Here is a 17,746-nt window from a genome sequence, read left to right as displayed (position 1 = left end):
ATGTGACCATCTGCTGGAGGCATCGATTAATACCGTAAAATATCTAAATGGTCCACATGGTGGATGAATTGGCCCACAAATATCACCCTGAATACGTTCAAGAAATATGGGAGATTCAGTTTGGATTTTAACTGGTGATGATATTATTATAAGTTTTTCAAGAAAACATGCTTTACATTAAACTTATTAATTTGAAAGATCTTCTGATTTTTCAGCAGATGACCATGTGTATTTTCTATAATTCTTCCCATCATTATTGAACCAGGATGTCCTAATTGATCATGTCAATTATTTAATATTGAAAAATTATCAACTATCATGTTTGATTCAATTGGAATTATATGTACATAATGCAATCCAGTAGGGACCATTGATAATTTTTTAACAACATATTTCTTTCCTGATATATATGTGGTAAAACACATATATTTCTCATTTGTTTCATTTATTGTCTGAGTATCATATTCATGGGAATATATGTCATTAAAACTCAACAAATTTCTTTTCGATTGTGGTGAATACAAAGCATCATTTATAAAAAATTTTGTACCATTAGGTAACAAAAATGTGTTTTACCACAAAATTTAATCAACTCTACATGACCTGATATTGTATTCACCAGTGTTTTTGTTGGTTTTAGTTCTAAGAAATATCTTTTATCTCGGAGAATAGTGTGCGTTGAATCACTATCAGGTACGCAAACTTTCATGTGATTAGTTCATTGTTTAGCTTTGTTCATAGCATTTTTCATCGTTGAACTTAAAAAAAATATGCAATGAATAAATTACTGACAATACATATATAAATTATTGAAAAATATATCACATATCATAATTATACAATAAAACATTGTCATAAGAGTACATGAAAAATAAAATATGTTACATTTCTATTCCACCAGTATATTGATCATTTTCAGAGAAATCATTCAGAAAATCTACAACATCAAAATGAGTTGAATCAAACGATCACTGTGTTAAGTGAAGTTGGTCTCTTTTTCTTTTCCCTTTATTGATTCTTTATAGAGCTTACAAAGGTGCTCGAGGGCTCGACAAATTCGAGACCAATGTCGTGGAGTGTCGCATCTAAAACAAGAACATTCAAATCTTTTTGAGTGATTTTCATTAACACTCATGTTCTCATGATGCATTTTTAGTAGGTGGTTCGTGACGCCTTTTTGAGATGAGTTATAGAGGTAACTATCTCGATTGTTTTCGAAACCAAGGTCAAGACCACGACCACGGCCACTTCCACGTCCACGACCATGACCATGACCAAAACCCTGTCTACGACTTTGATTTTGGTTTCCAGGTTTAAATTCATTTTTACTTATGACATTTACTTCTGGAAATACTGTTGATCCAGTGGGTTGGGACTGGTGATTTCTCATTAATAGCTCCTTGTTCTTTTCTGCCACAAGAAAACATGCGATAAATTCAGAATATCTCGCAAATCCACGCACTCTATATTGTTGTTGTAGAGTTATATTTGATGCGTGAAATGTGAAAAATATTTTTTCAAGCATTTCAGATTCCGTAACCTCATACCAACATAATTTTAATTGCGATATTATTTGATACATTGCCAAGTTGTAATAACTGACTTTCTTAAAATCTTGGAATCTTAACGTATTACATTCATCACAGGCGGTCGGAAGTATAACTTTCCTTATATGTTCAGATCTTTCCTTTAATCATTTCCATAAAGTCATGTGATTTTTTTCAATGAATATTCATATTTTAATCCTTCATCAAGATGTCGACGCAAAAATATCGTAGCATTTGTTTTTTCTTGTGACGACGAGATACCATTTTATTTAATGGTCATTTAGACCTATTGACTCAAGATGCATTTGTACATCGAGAGTCCATGACATGTAATTTTTTCCCGTAATGTGAAGCGTAACGAATTCGAGCTTTGCCAAATTTGACATGGTGGTACTAGAAAAAAATAACAATGCATTTTATTAGTTAAGATCTAAATCTATTAATATAACAATACAAAGTAACAGATAAATTATAAGTACAAGCATACTTAAAAATAAAGAAAAACGTGAGGCGGATATTCTCCGATAAATACAAGACTAGTGAGTGTAATAACCAAAATAATTATACAAAATAACCTTGAAAAAACCATCATTTTCTTCTTCTTAAAATTGATGAAGAAAAATATTTAGGGAGGAAGAGTAAGTTTGAAGTGATTGAATGTGTTTTTGCGAAATCATATTTATAGTGCAAAAACTAGCCGCTTTTGACCGTTTATACAAATACAAAATCTTAAAAAAATAGATATATGTATATGCATAATTTTATGGTAATAATATGATGTATATAATGTTAATCATGTTTAAATAATTATGTATATCACATCACATTATTATAATGAGCTGTCATAACTCTTTTATATAATATTGTGACATTATTCATATATATATAATTATTATATAACACAATAAAAATTATAAACATTGAAATAATCACATCACATTATTATAATGAGATATCATAGATTTCTTTTATATAATAATATGATATTATATATTAAATATATACACAATACAAAATAATTAAAAAATAAAATAAATATTCTTACTTTTGAATATTGTTACTTTTTCTTGTGTTATAAAGTTTGGAAAATATGGAGAACCTTAGAGTTTTGTGCTGATAACATGTTAAAAATAAAAATTTACGGTAAGATAAAATCTCAAGCTCACAAAATATATTAAACTAAATACTTTTTTTATAAAAATTTCTCCACTCAATTGTATATCTTCTTCATAAGTTGAGAGACCTATTTATAGAATCTCTTTGAAAATAATCCAAAAAAATTACATCATACAGCATCACACATTAATTTTCAATATTTTCAACTCTCATTTTCAACAAACCTCTTATTTTTATAATAAAATTAATTAGTAATTTTGTAATGTTAATTTCCCTTCTATCATAATTTTTTTTAAGAAAATAACTTTCAGTTCAAAGGAACCAGAATCATCTTTACTTGGAACCAAAACCATTGATTCTAGTACCAAAATTGTCGATTTTAGAACTGTAGGTTCGTGTTTTTTAAGGGGATAAATTGCTTCATTTTCTTGGATACAAAATAATATATTTAAAATCCAAACTGGACTCGAGCGCATCTATATATCATATCGAATTCGAGTAGAATTTTAACCGATCTGGGTACGAGTTATTCACGACTCTCTTTCATTTTAAGACTACTGTGATTCAAAATAAAAGCACACAGTGACATGCGATCATAAACTATTAATGTGTCACACAACACTCCAAATCAAAGAAAAACAAAAGGCAAAATTATCAAACATTGATACATCTTAATAACAAGTTCTATACAATGAACACATATATAAACCAAGATTAAAGGCCTACCCCCCCATAAATCAATGTAGTATTAAAACATATCATTAATAGTATGCTCAAAGCTGGCAAACAAGTGAAGGCCTGTAGAAGGCATGGCTTTGTGCAATCTCAATGCAATCTCGGGGATCGTTCAAGTGTTTGTCTCTCAGAGCTTCCAGAATTGCTTGCACTCCTTGTTCCCTTCACATGGCAACAAAAATCACAAGAAAATATTAACTACTCTCTTTAGTATGTACCGGGATATGATCAAAAATCACCTTGTTATAAGAGTTCTATACAGAGTTTTTAAGATGGGGCAGAGCTCGAGTGGGGCTACTGGCTTGTTTGCTCCAGGGTGCGGCACACTCAAACTTGGCTGACTTAGAAGTTCGTAAAATGCTTCGATAGCTGAAACTCCCTGGAAAATTTCTAGAATAAGTAAATATGATGAATATGCATATCTAACAGTTTGAGATAGACCTGAATAGTTCCTTTGCCACTGATGCTATCTCCCATATCCAAGCTCAGTTGTCCCCTGGCTATCATCTGTCCGTACCATGCATTGCGACCTTTTAATAAGGTGACGTATGTGTCTGCGAGGCAAAGGACCTGCAAGCTTCTCAGGTTCTTCAGCCAACAAATGTGTTATGAATATCATTTCTGATGTGCAGTGTGCAAAATATACAGATTTGCTGGTTGCACTTTCATTTGTTAGAGCTGCCACCATACCTGAGGAAAACCAAGTTCAAATTTAGGACTACAATTGATCAATATCATAAGCAAATATTCACTAGTTTCCCCGGCAATCAGCTGTGAGTACAACCACGAGTTATTCCAGATTCAGAAGAAATATGTTAATTACTTCATGCGTCTCAAGATCGCTATTATCCCATACAATGAAGTGAGACTGCCTTAAGAATTTTGCAAGAGGCAATCTCCATTTTTCAGCACCACATATACGAGCATTAGCATATTCCTTATTGTAAATCTCCGAAGCAATATTTGGTCCACCAAGATACAAAATGTTTTCTATTGGGATTCCAGCTGTATAATTAACTATAACCGAATACAGAAAAGAAGCATAACAAGTGAATGCTTGCTTACTCGCTTTATTGATCACTTGTGTAGGAGTAATTATGCGAGGAAAAGGGGCCAACTCAGCCTCTATACCCTTTGCCAATGATATGATAACTGGCGTGGTAATTCTCTCTTTCCAATATTTACTAATTTCTTCAAAAACATCGCGAGTTTCGGTTGATGGTAATCCATTAATTACTATATCGGCATCCCAAACAGCCTCTTGCAAGTTGGTCACAACCTTCATAGGACAAAGTGGAGTATCAATCATGTTAAGACAGAACCCATCCTTTAAAATCTCGTCGGCGTACAAAGTCCTATCACCCAAACGAGCCTCAACATACTTTAGATATGCGCATTTCCTTATCAATCTCCTCAACACATCTTCTCATTGAATTTATCACTTCAAACAAGCGCTCAGCCGTCTCTTTATCAACAGCTTTTCCAGCCCTCCTCCATATCCTGATCTGAACTTTTTCTCGAAACTGGCCATATGTATCTTGAAGCAATGCTGCCAAAACAGTTCCCCAAGCACCTGCCCCGACACCAACAATCTTCAAAAGATCGACATCCACCTTGCCTAAGTATTTTCGGAGTTCATCGAGTTTTTCTTCAAGACCATTACGGTTTAGCGCGAGTCCGTTCACAAACGGCTTGTTGCTAGTCAAGCCGATGCTGTCAACCATCTTTTTCAAGAAACAATCAGAATCTGATAATTACCAAAACAATGCAGCAACTGAATGTGATCAAAGTACCAAACAGTAAATAAATCTCAAGAACAGCAGTCCCCAGAAACTTGATTCTTGAATTCTGCTTAATACTTGGAACAACCAACTTTTGATTTTCCAAGACAAAAGCTCCAGAATTTCAAATCTTTTTTAAGATTCAAACTTGTCTAAAATTGAAATTTGCTCACCTATATTGGAACCAACCCGTGATGCCGGTTTTCATTTTAATTCATAAAATACTAGCATTAAACCAAGATTAAATACATTACAAAACTTGGTAATTTCCGCCCGAGTTTGTCCATCTATCTACCAAAAAAAGACACAAACCTTTACTTGTCGGTGACATGAAATAATTAATCAAAATTCTAAAAACCCATTAAACCAATTAAGATTTGCAAGCACGAGTATAATAGAAAGAGAGAAATCAAGAGGACACAGTTGGGTATTGGGGTGGGTGCCAAACCAAACCATACGCATTTAAAGTTTTGACCAACTCATCTTCTCAAACACAACGGATATTAATTAGGAGGCTATTTTGTTCACATTCTCAACTCCAAACTACAAATGTAACGCAACCATACAAGAGTGATGGTGTATAAGATAACATCATATCTGAGGGAGCTAATTAATCGATTAAATAATTTTCTTGTTAAAAGCGAAACTTAAGTGTCAAACTAGCCTGTAGTATAATTAATCACATCATTAGATTAATTATTATTATTATTTTACGTAATTAAAAATCCGAGGTCACAATCACAAGTCATGAAAGTAAGAAAATAATTGCAAAAGTTTTAGAAAATAGAAATCTGATGAAATAAATGATCATATTGTAAAATTGTACTTAGTGCTGCAAATCATAATTTAATGATCCCCTAATACATTCCATCCCCTCAATTTACTCCCATTCTTGGATCTTGGTCTAACCAAATGCCTTTCCCTTTCGTAATAACAGAACCAAGAAAACACACACTCAAATCTGAAAAAATGTTACAAAACTAAGGAATCATCAAATCCGAAAGTCCCACAAAGAAAAATATGTCTTCGTTGATTCAATCTCCAGCTTCAAAAAAACAGGCCATCCTTGTCACCTCCCTCATAATCCTTTGGTACTCAACCAACATTGGTGTCCTCCTCCTCAACAAGTTTTTGCTCTCAAGTTATGGATTTGCCTTTCCCATCTTCCTCACAATGTGCCACATGTCAGCCTGTGCGGTCTTCAGTTACATCTCCATTGTGTTACTTAAAGTTGTGCCGATGCAGAGGATCAAATCCAGGTCTCAGTTCTTCAGGATCGCCACCCTCAGCGTTGTGTTCTGTGGGTCTGTCGTGGGTGGCAACATTTCTTTGAAATATTTGCCCGTATCGTTTAATCAAGCTGTGGGTTCGACCACACCCTTTTTTACTGCCTTGTTTGCTTATATGATGACCCTTAAGCGGGAGGCATGGGTTACCTATGCTTGTCTTGTACCTGTGGTTGCTGGGGTTGTCATTGCTAGTGGGGTATGCTTTTTATCTCCTACTTAGATCTACTTGTTTTTGTCATTTCTTTTATGGCGATTCTTTTGGCAAGATTTCAATCTCGTGTGGGTTCTGTTGCGGAAGATTTGATCTTTATCATCATCATTATTAATATTATTTGTCCAGATTTAGTTTTGATGTGGTGTAATTCGAGTGTTCTCTAAGATCAGATCTGAAATTTGTTCAATGTTCAGATTTGAATTTATGTTGCATGGGTATTGTTCGTGGGCTGTTTAATCATTTTAATTTGGCTGCATTTTTTGTGGTGAGACATAAAACTGAATCTATGTAGTCTCCGTTTACACTGTATCCCCTCCGCTTGAGAAAAGACGTACAAGTCTGGACGGTTTACCTGGGGAGACGTAGAGTTTGTAAACTAAAATATTCATGCCTCAAAGTGCATGCATAGGAAGTGGACATTCAAGAAAATTACTTTCTTCCCCTTTTCTTAGAGTGTTGCATGGCTTGCAATGAGCCTCAAATTTTGCCACTATCTGCTTTTTGTGTTTTTATGCTCAGAAAACCAATGTTTCATCTTATGTCGAGCTTCATTTTTGGTGAAATATTCTCGAACATTAACCTAAAGCAATTTGTATTGTGGACTATAGTTTCTCAATCATTTCAGTCACCTGTTGTGGCATTCTCAAGAAATTCGCGTCTTGGACATAGTTTTTCGATAATCTCCATGATGAGTTGGCATTTCAAGATATATTCACTATTAGTGGACTTTGGTTTCTTTATCTTCTCCTCTGCCTATCGCCAATTGTGAACTGTGGTTCCTATACTTGAAACGACATTTAAGCATGTAATTGGTTGCAGGGCGAGCCAAGCTTTCATCTGTATGGATTTGTCATGTGCATAGGTGCAACCGCAGCTAGGGCTTTCAAGTCCGTGCTACAAGGAGTCCTCCTCTCAAACGAAGGGTATGCTACAAATTTATGTACATGCGAATGAGTCGCCTTTCATTTCATATAAATAAATAAACTTCAATTGTTATGCTTTATATCCATTTTCTTTATTTGAGAATTTGCTTGCATCCGCGTCTAGCGTTGAAATTTAATTACCTCAAGCTCCACTCTCTCTGCAATAATCGTCGAGTATGAAGTAGAAACAGCAATAATTGCCCCGTTTCTTCTTTGCTCGGTAAAAGTTTGCAGTCCACTTTGATTGATATATATATGTTATCGTGTGGTGCACAATAAGCCTATATAACATACACTTGACGATGATGCAGGGAAAAGTTGAACTCAATGAATTTGATGCTTTACATGTCCCCAATTGCAGTCATAGTTTTACTTCCTGCAGCCCTTGTGATGGAACCCAATGTATTGGAAGTCACAATTTTACTTGGAATTGAACATAAATTCATGTGGCTTCTTCTTTTGCTTAATTCAACTTTGGCTTATGGAGCCAACTTGTGCAATTTCTTGGTGACTAAGCATACAAGTGCATTAACTCTCCAGGTTCTATCTCTCTCTCTCTTTTAAAATTGACTAAGGCAGTGTAGCTTCTACTTAAGGACATGACTGCAAAATATCCGCTCCGAAACCTCTGAAGAACTGAAATCTTTAAATCTTGGAACGAAAAAACTTGATAAGTTGAAACTTCTTAGATTTGCGTCTTTTGAATTTGTTGATATATGAATCATTATTTGTTATTCTTGATCAGGTGTTGGGCAATGCAAAGGGTGCAGTAGCCGTTGTCATTTCAATACTTATTTTTCGCAACCCTGTAACATTTATCGGTATTGCTGGTTACACTATGACTGTGATGGGGGTGGTTGCTTATGGAGAAACCAAAAGAAGATACAAATGATGACGTCATCTGTGCGGTTTGGATCTTGTGTTCTTCATATCATTTCATCTAATTTTTATACATACATACATGTGCACGACATGTATCTTTTGATGAGCGTTCATCATCAATCAGCTGGTGTAAAGTAGTAAATTGGATGTAGTGTAGAACAGGATTTACTTTCCTGTGGATGGAAGGGCGAAGAAGCCGATGGGAATCAGTTTAGTTTAGTCGTAGTCCTCATACTTTTAGTAATTCCATTCGGGACAAATGTAATACACATGCGATTATCATGTGATTAAATGCATAAAATGAATTCCGAGTCTATTGATATTGGTTTGGTCTGGAATTGACAATAAGTCATACCTCGAGATGGAATTTCCTCGAATGCTTGTAATTATTCTTTCATTTGTTGCTTTAAATCTCTTAAACTATATTAATCGTCCATTTAGATATCTGAATAACTATATTAATCGTCCATTTAGATATCTGAATAATTGGCTTATACATCATTTTCAGTCAAACCAACGAAACAAAGTTTGCAACAATTTCCGTGGGAGAATTACAAACTTAAGACTTCATGACTAATAAACACAAGGATTGGGAACCTCCAATATATTGAACATGGAGCTGGGAAAAACCAACATTCATTTCATTGACAAAGAGTGTCGTTATGGGCAAAAGGTACATGTAACCGAGGCTCGGCATAAAATATTCGAAATAGATTTATTTGTAATAACCCTAGAGGTTACTAATGCTTCAATCCTCCCCCATCATCAAAGTACTACGAAAACCAGCAGGCAAAAACTCAGATTCACGAGTCCCAAATTTCTTGTCATGGACTTCTGGATCTGCTCATGAATTGGACACAAGGAAGACAGAAGAGTCATCAATTCCAATCCCTGATACCAAACACATACCAATACTCGCATTGGCCTAAGTTGAAACCATCCCCAGCCCAAACCTACTTGTATCCAATGTTTTATATGTTTCATTTTCGTAATTGAAATTGAAAATACGAAAATGTTCCATGGAACTTTAGAAAGTGCCATGACAGGGCTAACCATGGAATTCAACAAATACACTAGAATCAATCCTTTGAAGGGCTGCTCCAGATATATACCATTTGAATGCGATTTCTTTTAGGCTATGTCTGGACCGCTCGGAAGCTGATCATAACCATCATGCTGTCGAGTAGCAACGGTAGTCTTTCTGTCAACCGGAATGCACTTCAAAATAACTGCGATAGGCATGCTGACGGCACCGAATAGGATGCTTAGTAACCATAGTTGCCAGTTCAAAGGTACAGTGCCAGTAAATGTGCCCAAGAATTCAACTATGATCACTTGAAATGCCACTGTAGACGCGATGATTCCTAAAAATATCCAGTTTCTTCCATGGAAAATGTTTATCTTCTCAATATCACGGCTATTTATTTCATTGAAGATGACGCCAGAAAAAAAAAGGTTCTCGATTTAGCAGGACACAAGTTCTCTCTTTGCGATTGACAGGGAGGGATGGCACATGGATTTGTGTAAACAGTGCCATATTTTCCTTATACAATCAATGTGTACACGTGAGCCACATTGCTCCACTCAACTGAGCTCGAGTTACTCAAGTTGAACTCAACCACAAGTAATTTACTTGTATTACTTTTTTTGCTGTTCAATCTTGGATTATTCATAAGAGGTTTTGATAACTACTTCTAAGAAGAAATATACCTGGGCACATTTTAATTTTTCTAGTTTTTTGAAAATATTAAGCTTTTCAAACTTGAGCTCCTACCACTCCATACCAAAGCAAGTCAAGTTCGAGTATAATAATTAACAACTTGACCGGGCAAGGGCAATTGAATTGCCCGTCCAAGTCAAAGTTGAGTATAGCACCGTTCAAGCTCGAGTGAACTTGTCTGCCACCACTAATTCCACCAACACATGATTAGAGAAAATATGAAGGGGCTGGAATATGGGGTCAACGTAGTAAATTGAAGTAGAAGAAATTGCAACATGGCAAACACGTAAGTCAAAAGTAGCAGAAATTATTACCTGACAGAACACGAAGGTGTTGAATATGAAAGTATTCAGTACTGCTGTAGGTAGCATCAGAACCTTGGAGTCCCAATGTTTGTTTCCCTAGAAAATTGAGGACTAACAAGACAGCCAGCTGATAAATGCTATGACCAATGATTTTTCTCCACATGTTCATGGTGATAAAATTTTCGGTCCTTAAAACAGGAGGCCTCTTCATCAGTTCATCATTTGGCCGTTCAGTGGCTAGTGCAAGTGCACCTAGAGTGTCCATAATTAGGTTCACCCAAAGCAACTGCACTGCTGTTAGTGGAGCTGATCCTGGAATTGACAATAGAAGTAGAAGAAATACAAAATAGCAAGCGGATAATGCAGAAAGGGAAAGACGATTGTGCTAATTGTTGAGAACAGCAAGATTGTCACATGATAAAAACTTTTCAAGTGAAACCTCATTGAGCGTGGATACTGGATACAAATTTTCTTGTATCTTGTAATGGGGTATATGGACACACCATTAATCACCCTTTTCCTTCTTTCTTTCTCTAAACAAAAAAGGGTGGGTGGTGGGTCGCTGCAAGTTAAAAAAAGTACCTGAGACACGCAGATACAAAATTGATCATGAGGGCAACAATATTAACAGTCAACTGGAATTGCACAAATTTCTGTATGTTGATGTACACGGATCGTCCCCATTTTGCAACGTTTACAATTGTAGCAAAATTATCATCCAATACAATCACATCTGTGCTTTCTTTTGCAACCTGTATATATTGTTATAAGATGCATCAGGAATTATTTTTGATTGAAAATACAAGCCAATCAAAAGAATTTTGTTCCAGTCCAACACTTCAATTCTTTGAAAGAAAGTAACATTTGAAGGCTGCAGATTGAAAATTTCATACACAAGTATTTTGTACACATAGAGACCATATGGACCCACCTCTGTTCCAGAAATGCCCATAGCAAGTCCAATGTCAGCCTCATGCAAAGCAGGGGCGTCATTTGTCCCGTCACCAGTAACTGCAACAACCTCTTTAAGAATGCTTCTGGAAGTTCTTACCAGAACATGCTTGTCCGTAGGTGATGACCGAGCCATTACCTATGTCAAGATCATAATAATTTAGGCAGCTTTGTGAGTTTCCACATTGTTCCAAAGGATTAAATATATGCATAAACATTGTACACCTTAAGTTTGGTATAGTCAGGCGCATCTCATCTGAAGTCTTGTTGCGAAAATCTGGTCCTTCAACAGAATCATCACCATCGGTGAGTATTCCACACTCTTTGGCAATTGCTTTAGCTGTATTAATATTATCTTAGGTAACCATGCGTACAGCAATTCCAGCTGCAAAACAAGTTCTCACTGCTTCTTTTACACCGGGCCGAACTGGATCCTTAATTCCCACTACTGCAATCAACGTATAGCCACAATCAGGGATCCTACTTGCCGTCGAGCCATCATCAATGTCCTTGAATGCTATGCAAAGTGTACGCAAAGCTTCACAAGAGAAATCATTGATGGCATTCCTAATATTGTTCATTTGTTCTGATGACAAAGGAACAGTTTCTCCATCTGCATTAATTCCATTGTCACACATTTTTAGAACAATTTCAGATGCACCTTTACAAAATGGTCAGACCTTGCCATCTGGAAGACCCACAAGCACGGACATCATTTTCTTCTCTGAATTAAAAGGTTCAACCTTCAACAATTGGCACAGCCGATGTTGCTCATCAAAATCACCACCCAAAAGCAATCCATATTCTAGTATTGCTGTTTCTGTTGGTGTACCTATAATGGAACTCTTCACATCTTTATTCTTGACCATCTCAGAACCTGTATTGTTGAATATTGCTTGCAAGAGAAAATTTAATACATTTTCTGATACATCTGAATCAAGTGCGTCCCTGCCTCCACTGTGGTCTACCACTTTTGCTCTTCCACAAATCCATATTTTACTCACAACCATATGGTTTGTGGTCAATGTACCTGTTTTGTCGGTGCAAAAGCAAGTAGCAGAACCCATAGTCTCACATGCAGATAAAAGCCTCACTAGAGCTTTGTCATTCATTAACTTCTTCATGGCAAACGCAAGACTTAGTATCACTGCCAGGGGTAATCCCTCTGGAACGGCAACAACAATTATAGTAACAGCAGTGGCAAAGTAATTCAAAAGCTGCAGAGCATCACGGGAAGACCATTTTGTAAATTCGTGGTTTAGTTTTTTTTTACCAAAAATCTGACAGTCAGAACTGTGAAAGTTAAAAGAGCAAATACCAGTCCGATTTTACCGATAATTGTAGCGACGCCATTTAGCTTCATGAAGTGGGGTCTCGTCTTCGCCCCCCTCACTTAGTGTTTCCATCAACTTTCCCCATTCGGTTCTCATACCAACAGTAGTCACCAACATCTTACCCGACCATTCTTGTACTTTTGATCCTGCCAAAAGAAAAGGTCTCTTTTCATGTATATTTATAGGCACGCTTTCCCCGGTCAAGCTTGATTGATCAATCAACAAGTTGTGTCCTGATATAAATATCCCATCTGCAAGAACCAGGTCTCCAATAGAAAGATGAACAATATCTCCAACAACCAAGTCGTATACGGAGATTTTTTGTCAAAATCCTTCTCTAATGACCTGGATAAAAATCTTCTTCTTTTCTTTGTCTAACTCCTTGAACTGTAATGATTGCTTGTAGTCACTGATTGCAGTAACAGTGACCACCAAGCATATGCTAAGTAAAATTCCAAAGCCATCATACATGCCTTTGGGCAACCTTCAGTGGCAACTCCCACTCCAATACAGACAACAACACAAACTATAAGGATGATAAGAGTTAAATCCTGTAGAGCCTCTCACACAAACATCAAAAAACTTTTAGAGGGCTTCTCGGTGTATCGATTGGGACCATAAACGTTTTTTCTAATATCAACATCATTCGAGTTGACTCCTTTATCCAGAGTAACCTTAAATCTCGAAGGAAAATATTATTTTCGAATCTAATTGATATATTTCTTGACTTAAATTATTTCCTTAACAACTTGGTTTCCTTGTTGCAGTAAATATTTAATATGATTTTGCCTTTCTTAGATAATGAGATAATCATTTAAATATATTCGGAGATATGATATTTGTGATAATAAGTTGAAGTAGGTTACCTTATGGAATGAAACTCCACATCTATAAATAAGAGACCAAGCCATCATTGAGTGGCTCCTTCCTCTCTCTCGGTCAATATTCACTCACGGGTGCACGTTCAGGAATTCAGAGAAAACCTTTTTTCAAGAGACGTGCTATGAAGAGTGTGATAGAGTGTTGCTGTGAATATTGAGAACATCTACGGACAACATCTGGGAATAAGTTGCCCGAAGATTGCTTCTCGTGGATCTACTGTTTGACAACACGTTTTTGGCTTTCTTGTTTTAGTTTTATTCTAGTTGTTTGTTTTTAGAAAGCATTTGTTTTCTCAACTTGTTGAGTAAATTGATTTTAGTGAGAATCACCAGTGATTGGTTTTTGTAAACGATTATTTTTCTAGTGATTAATTTTTGCCATAAGGCACCGCACAAGTATAAATACTCGTGCAAATTTAATCTCATCCATCTATTTATTTAAAGTCAATTTGTGTTCCAAAATATGATATTCCGCTGCATGTTGTCCGAGATGTTGTAACATCTGGCACAACATTTAATTCTGATAAAACACAAATTCACTATTTTTATTGATGTTCAGTATATTTACCCATAATTGTCAAACAAAATAATTCTTACAAGTGGTATCAGAGGCCTACTCTTGATATACTAAGTGGTGATTCTGTTTTTTTTTTGTTTTGTTTGACAGAAAATAAATCAAATGGACACATCACTTGCAAGCGCAGCACTTCGACCACCAGTCCTAGACGGTACCAATTACAGCCTATGGAAGGTCAAAATTAGATACTACATAAAATCCATAGATGAACGGGCATGACAGCGTGTCATCAATGGATGGACTTCACCAAGCATGATAGACCGAGATGGTGACAGCTTGCCAAAACCTGAAACTGAATGGACTACTGATGCAGTGCAAAGTTCGAACTACAATTCAAAGGCTTTGAATGCTATCTTTACGTCTGTTGACGTGAATATGTTCAGTTTGATCACAAACTGTACTTCTGCTAAAAGTGCATGGGATATCCTCCAAAGGCACTGTGAAGGTTCTGAAAGTGTGCGACGAACCAGATTGAGGATGCTCACTTCCAAATTTGAGATGATGAGGAAGGAAGAATCCGAAAATATACTAGACTATGATCGTCGCCTACGAGAAATGGCTAATGAGGCGTTCAGCCTTGGAGACCCTATCTCAAATGAACGTTTAGTTAGCAAGGTTCTTCGCTCCCTGCCCGAAAGGTTCAACATAAAAATCTGCGCAATAGATGAGGCTAAGGACACTTCTCAGATGCCTTTGGAAGATCTTATTAGTTCACTTCGTACCTTCGAAATGAACTTGGACATGCAAAAGAAGGACAAGGGGAAGACAATTGCATTACAAAACTCGAATGACTCATACAATGAACTCCTTCTAATTTCCCAAGAAGTCAATGATTCTGATCTTTGCGAAGACTCTATCTCCTTTATCACAAAGAAATTCAGTGATTACTTGAAAATCCGAGACAAGAAGAAGGATGCAAAACCATCGAAATCTCCAAGTCTCCCACTCCTTGAAAGACCACAAAGATTTCATGCCAAGCAACAATTTCAACCAAGGAATGATGGCAATGGACAATCTAATGCAAGGAAGTATGATTCGGTGCAGTGTAGAGAGTGCCAAGGTTTCGGTCACTATGCCAATGAATGTGCCAACAGATTACGCAAGATCAAAGGATACAATGTTTCCTTAAGCGATGAAGAATCTGATGAGGAGGAGAAATCCAATGATGAAGATAACCACACCTCCTTGAATGCACTGTTGACAGAAAGACACTGCCTGCAGGTGAATCCTTTAGGTGTTGCCCTAGGTGTTGCCACACCTGGACGCAACATCTGCAAAAAATCAATCTGTTTGAAATCTATAGCTTCTGGAAATTCAAGTGGAGATGATGAATTAGAAGATGATGAAGAAATCACTCTTGAGAGTGTTCAAAAACTTTATGAAGAGCTATTTGAAGATTGGACCAAAAAAACAAGTTGAACTCAAGTCTTATGAAGGAGAACATTGATCTAAAAGCCGTAGTTGTCAAGCTTGAGGTAATTTTGAGTAAAAAGGATTTGGAACTTGGTAAGACCAAAGAAGAACTTCAAAAGGCAACCGAAACCTTGTACAAATTTAATTCAAGCACATCCAAGCTTGATTTCATACTTTTGATGAGAAGAGATGACAAAAAGGGCTTAGGTTTCAAAGACAGCGTATTTGAGATTGGTGAATCTTCAAAATCTACGGTGTTTGTGAAAGAAAAAACTGAAACATGCACACCATCACAAACTACATCTTCAACCAAAAGCTCTCCACCGAAAAGACAACCTGCTGCATCTATTCCTAGGAAAAGAAAACGAAGGTACGTATGCCATTACTGCTTTAAGCTTGGTCATATCAGGCCCTACTGTTTTAAACTCAGGGATGATCGCATGAATCAAAAGTCAAGTCGGATGTTGCCCCGAATGTTGCCCAACACTTCCCGCAACACCTCCCACCATCGACCTACAGTAAGACAAATTTGGGTACCAAAGGTAAAAACTCACTGTAATGTTGTCTATACTTCGTTGAAAACAAACACTGCAGGTCATTGGTACTTTGATAGTGGAAGCTCACGCCACATGACAGGTTCAAGAGAACATCTCATTGATTATGTTGAACAAAATTGTGGGAGAGTAACCTATGGAGGGGGAGCTAAAGGAAAGATTGTGGGAAAGGGCACATTGAATGTTGAAGGACTACCCAAGCTCCACAATGTGCTTCATGTTGAAGGATTAAATTCAAATTTGATAAGCATAAGTCAATTGTGTGATGATAATTTGCTTGTTAAGTTTGATAAACATACTTGTGAAGTTTTTGATGAAACTAATTTGTGCATTATGACAGGTACAAGGTCTTCGGATAATTGCTATCAAATAAGTGAAGAATCTTCATGCAAACATGTGCAAATCACCGAACTTGACCTTTGGCATCAAAAACTCGGACATGCAAATTTCAAAACCCTGAAGAACTTGAGTAAGTACGATGCAGTAAGAGGTATGCCTAATCTTTCATCTGGAATACCATACGTATGTGGAGACTGTCAAAAAGGAAAACAGACTCGCGTGTCGCACCCAGTGTTGCCAACATCTGGGACAACATGCTGTCTGGAATTGCTACACATGGACCTTATGGGTCCTATGGAAGTGGAAAGCTTTGGAGGTAAGAGGTATTCTTTTGTTTGTGTTGATGATTTCTCACGATACTCATGGGTAAGTTTCATTAGGGAGAAATCGGACACTTTTGATGTGTTTAAACAATTAGTCACAAGAATCACAAACTTCCATAATTTAAAGGTGAGAAGGATCAGAACTGATCATGGTAAGGAATTTGAAAACTCATTATTCTCATCATTTTGTGACAAGAAGGGGATTTCACATGAATTTTCAGCACCAAAAACACCACAACGAAATGGCATTGCCGAACAAAAGAACATGACTTTGCAAGAAATGGCAAGGGTGATGCTAGCTTCAAAGAATATCTCGAAGCGTTTTTGGGCAGAAGCCCTTAATACAGCATGCCATATTTCGAATAGGGTCTATTTGAGAAGTGGTTCAACCATGACTTCTTATGAGATCATCATGGGAAAGAAGCCTAATCTTAAATATTTTCATGTTTTTGGCTGTGTTTGTTACACTTTGAATGACAGGGATCAACTTGCAAAGTTTGATTCAAAGAGTGATAAGTGTTTGTTTTTGGGTTATGCCACTAGTAGTCGAGCTTATCGCATGTTTAATTTAAGAACTAGGACTATTGTGGAATCCATTAATGTTGTTTTTGATGATTGCGCAGATCTCAAAAAGAAAACTTCTGAAGATGACGTTGAAGACCTTCTGGACAATCCAATTTCACTGGAAAATGCAGATGTTGCCCCAGATGTTGCAACATCTAGCACAACACATGAAACTGAGGTCACTGAATCTGAAGAAAAGCATAGTGATGATGAGGCAGTAGATGATGGACTGTGTATTCCAAACAAAATCCAAAAGAACCATCCATCATCTCAAATCATCGGAGGAATGTGTGAGGAT

General features: G+C 36.5%; 1 protein-coding gene and 2 pseudogenes across 1 annotated transcript; 1 reads left to right on the top strand and 2 right to left on the bottom strand.

The window, feature by feature from the left end:
- Positions 1–3,276: 3,276 nt before the first annotated feature.
- LOC142548394 (putative glycerol-3-phosphate dehydrogenase [NAD(+)] 1, cytosolic) lies at positions 3,277–5,588 on the bottom strand (annotated as a pseudogene).
- A 443-nt stretch (positions 5,589–6,031) lies between these two features.
- On the top strand, positions 6,032–8,910 carry LOC142548393 (UDP-URONIC ACID TRANSPORTER 1-like). The gene is made up of 4 exons (XM_075656684.1): positions 6,032–6,664; positions 7,502–7,605; positions 7,917–8,145; positions 8,351–8,910. The coding sequence occupies exons 1-4, from the start codon at positions 6,200–6,202 to the stop codon at positions 8,495–8,497; spliced, it is 945 nt and encodes a 314-aa protein (XP_075512799.1). The 5' UTR covers positions 6,032–6,199; the 3' UTR covers positions 8,498–8,910.
- A 137-nt stretch (positions 8,911–9,047) lies between these two features.
- Positions 9,048–13,842, bottom strand: LOC142548327 (calcium-transporting ATPase 4, plasma membrane-type-like; annotated as a pseudogene).
- Between the last annotated feature and the right edge of the window lie 3,904 nt (positions 13,843–17,746).

The sequence above is a fragment of the Primulina tabacum genome, chromosome 6, assembly GCF_025594145.1.
Source record: "Primulina tabacum isolate GXHZ01 chromosome 6, ASM2559414v2, whole genome shotgun sequence".
Taxonomy (NCBI): Eukaryota; Viridiplantae; Streptophyta; class Magnoliopsida; order Lamiales; family Gesneriaceae; genus Primulina; species Primulina tabacum.
The sequence above is the reverse complement of the archived record's forward strand: the minus strand, read 5'-3'. Positions and strand labels throughout refer to the sequence as shown.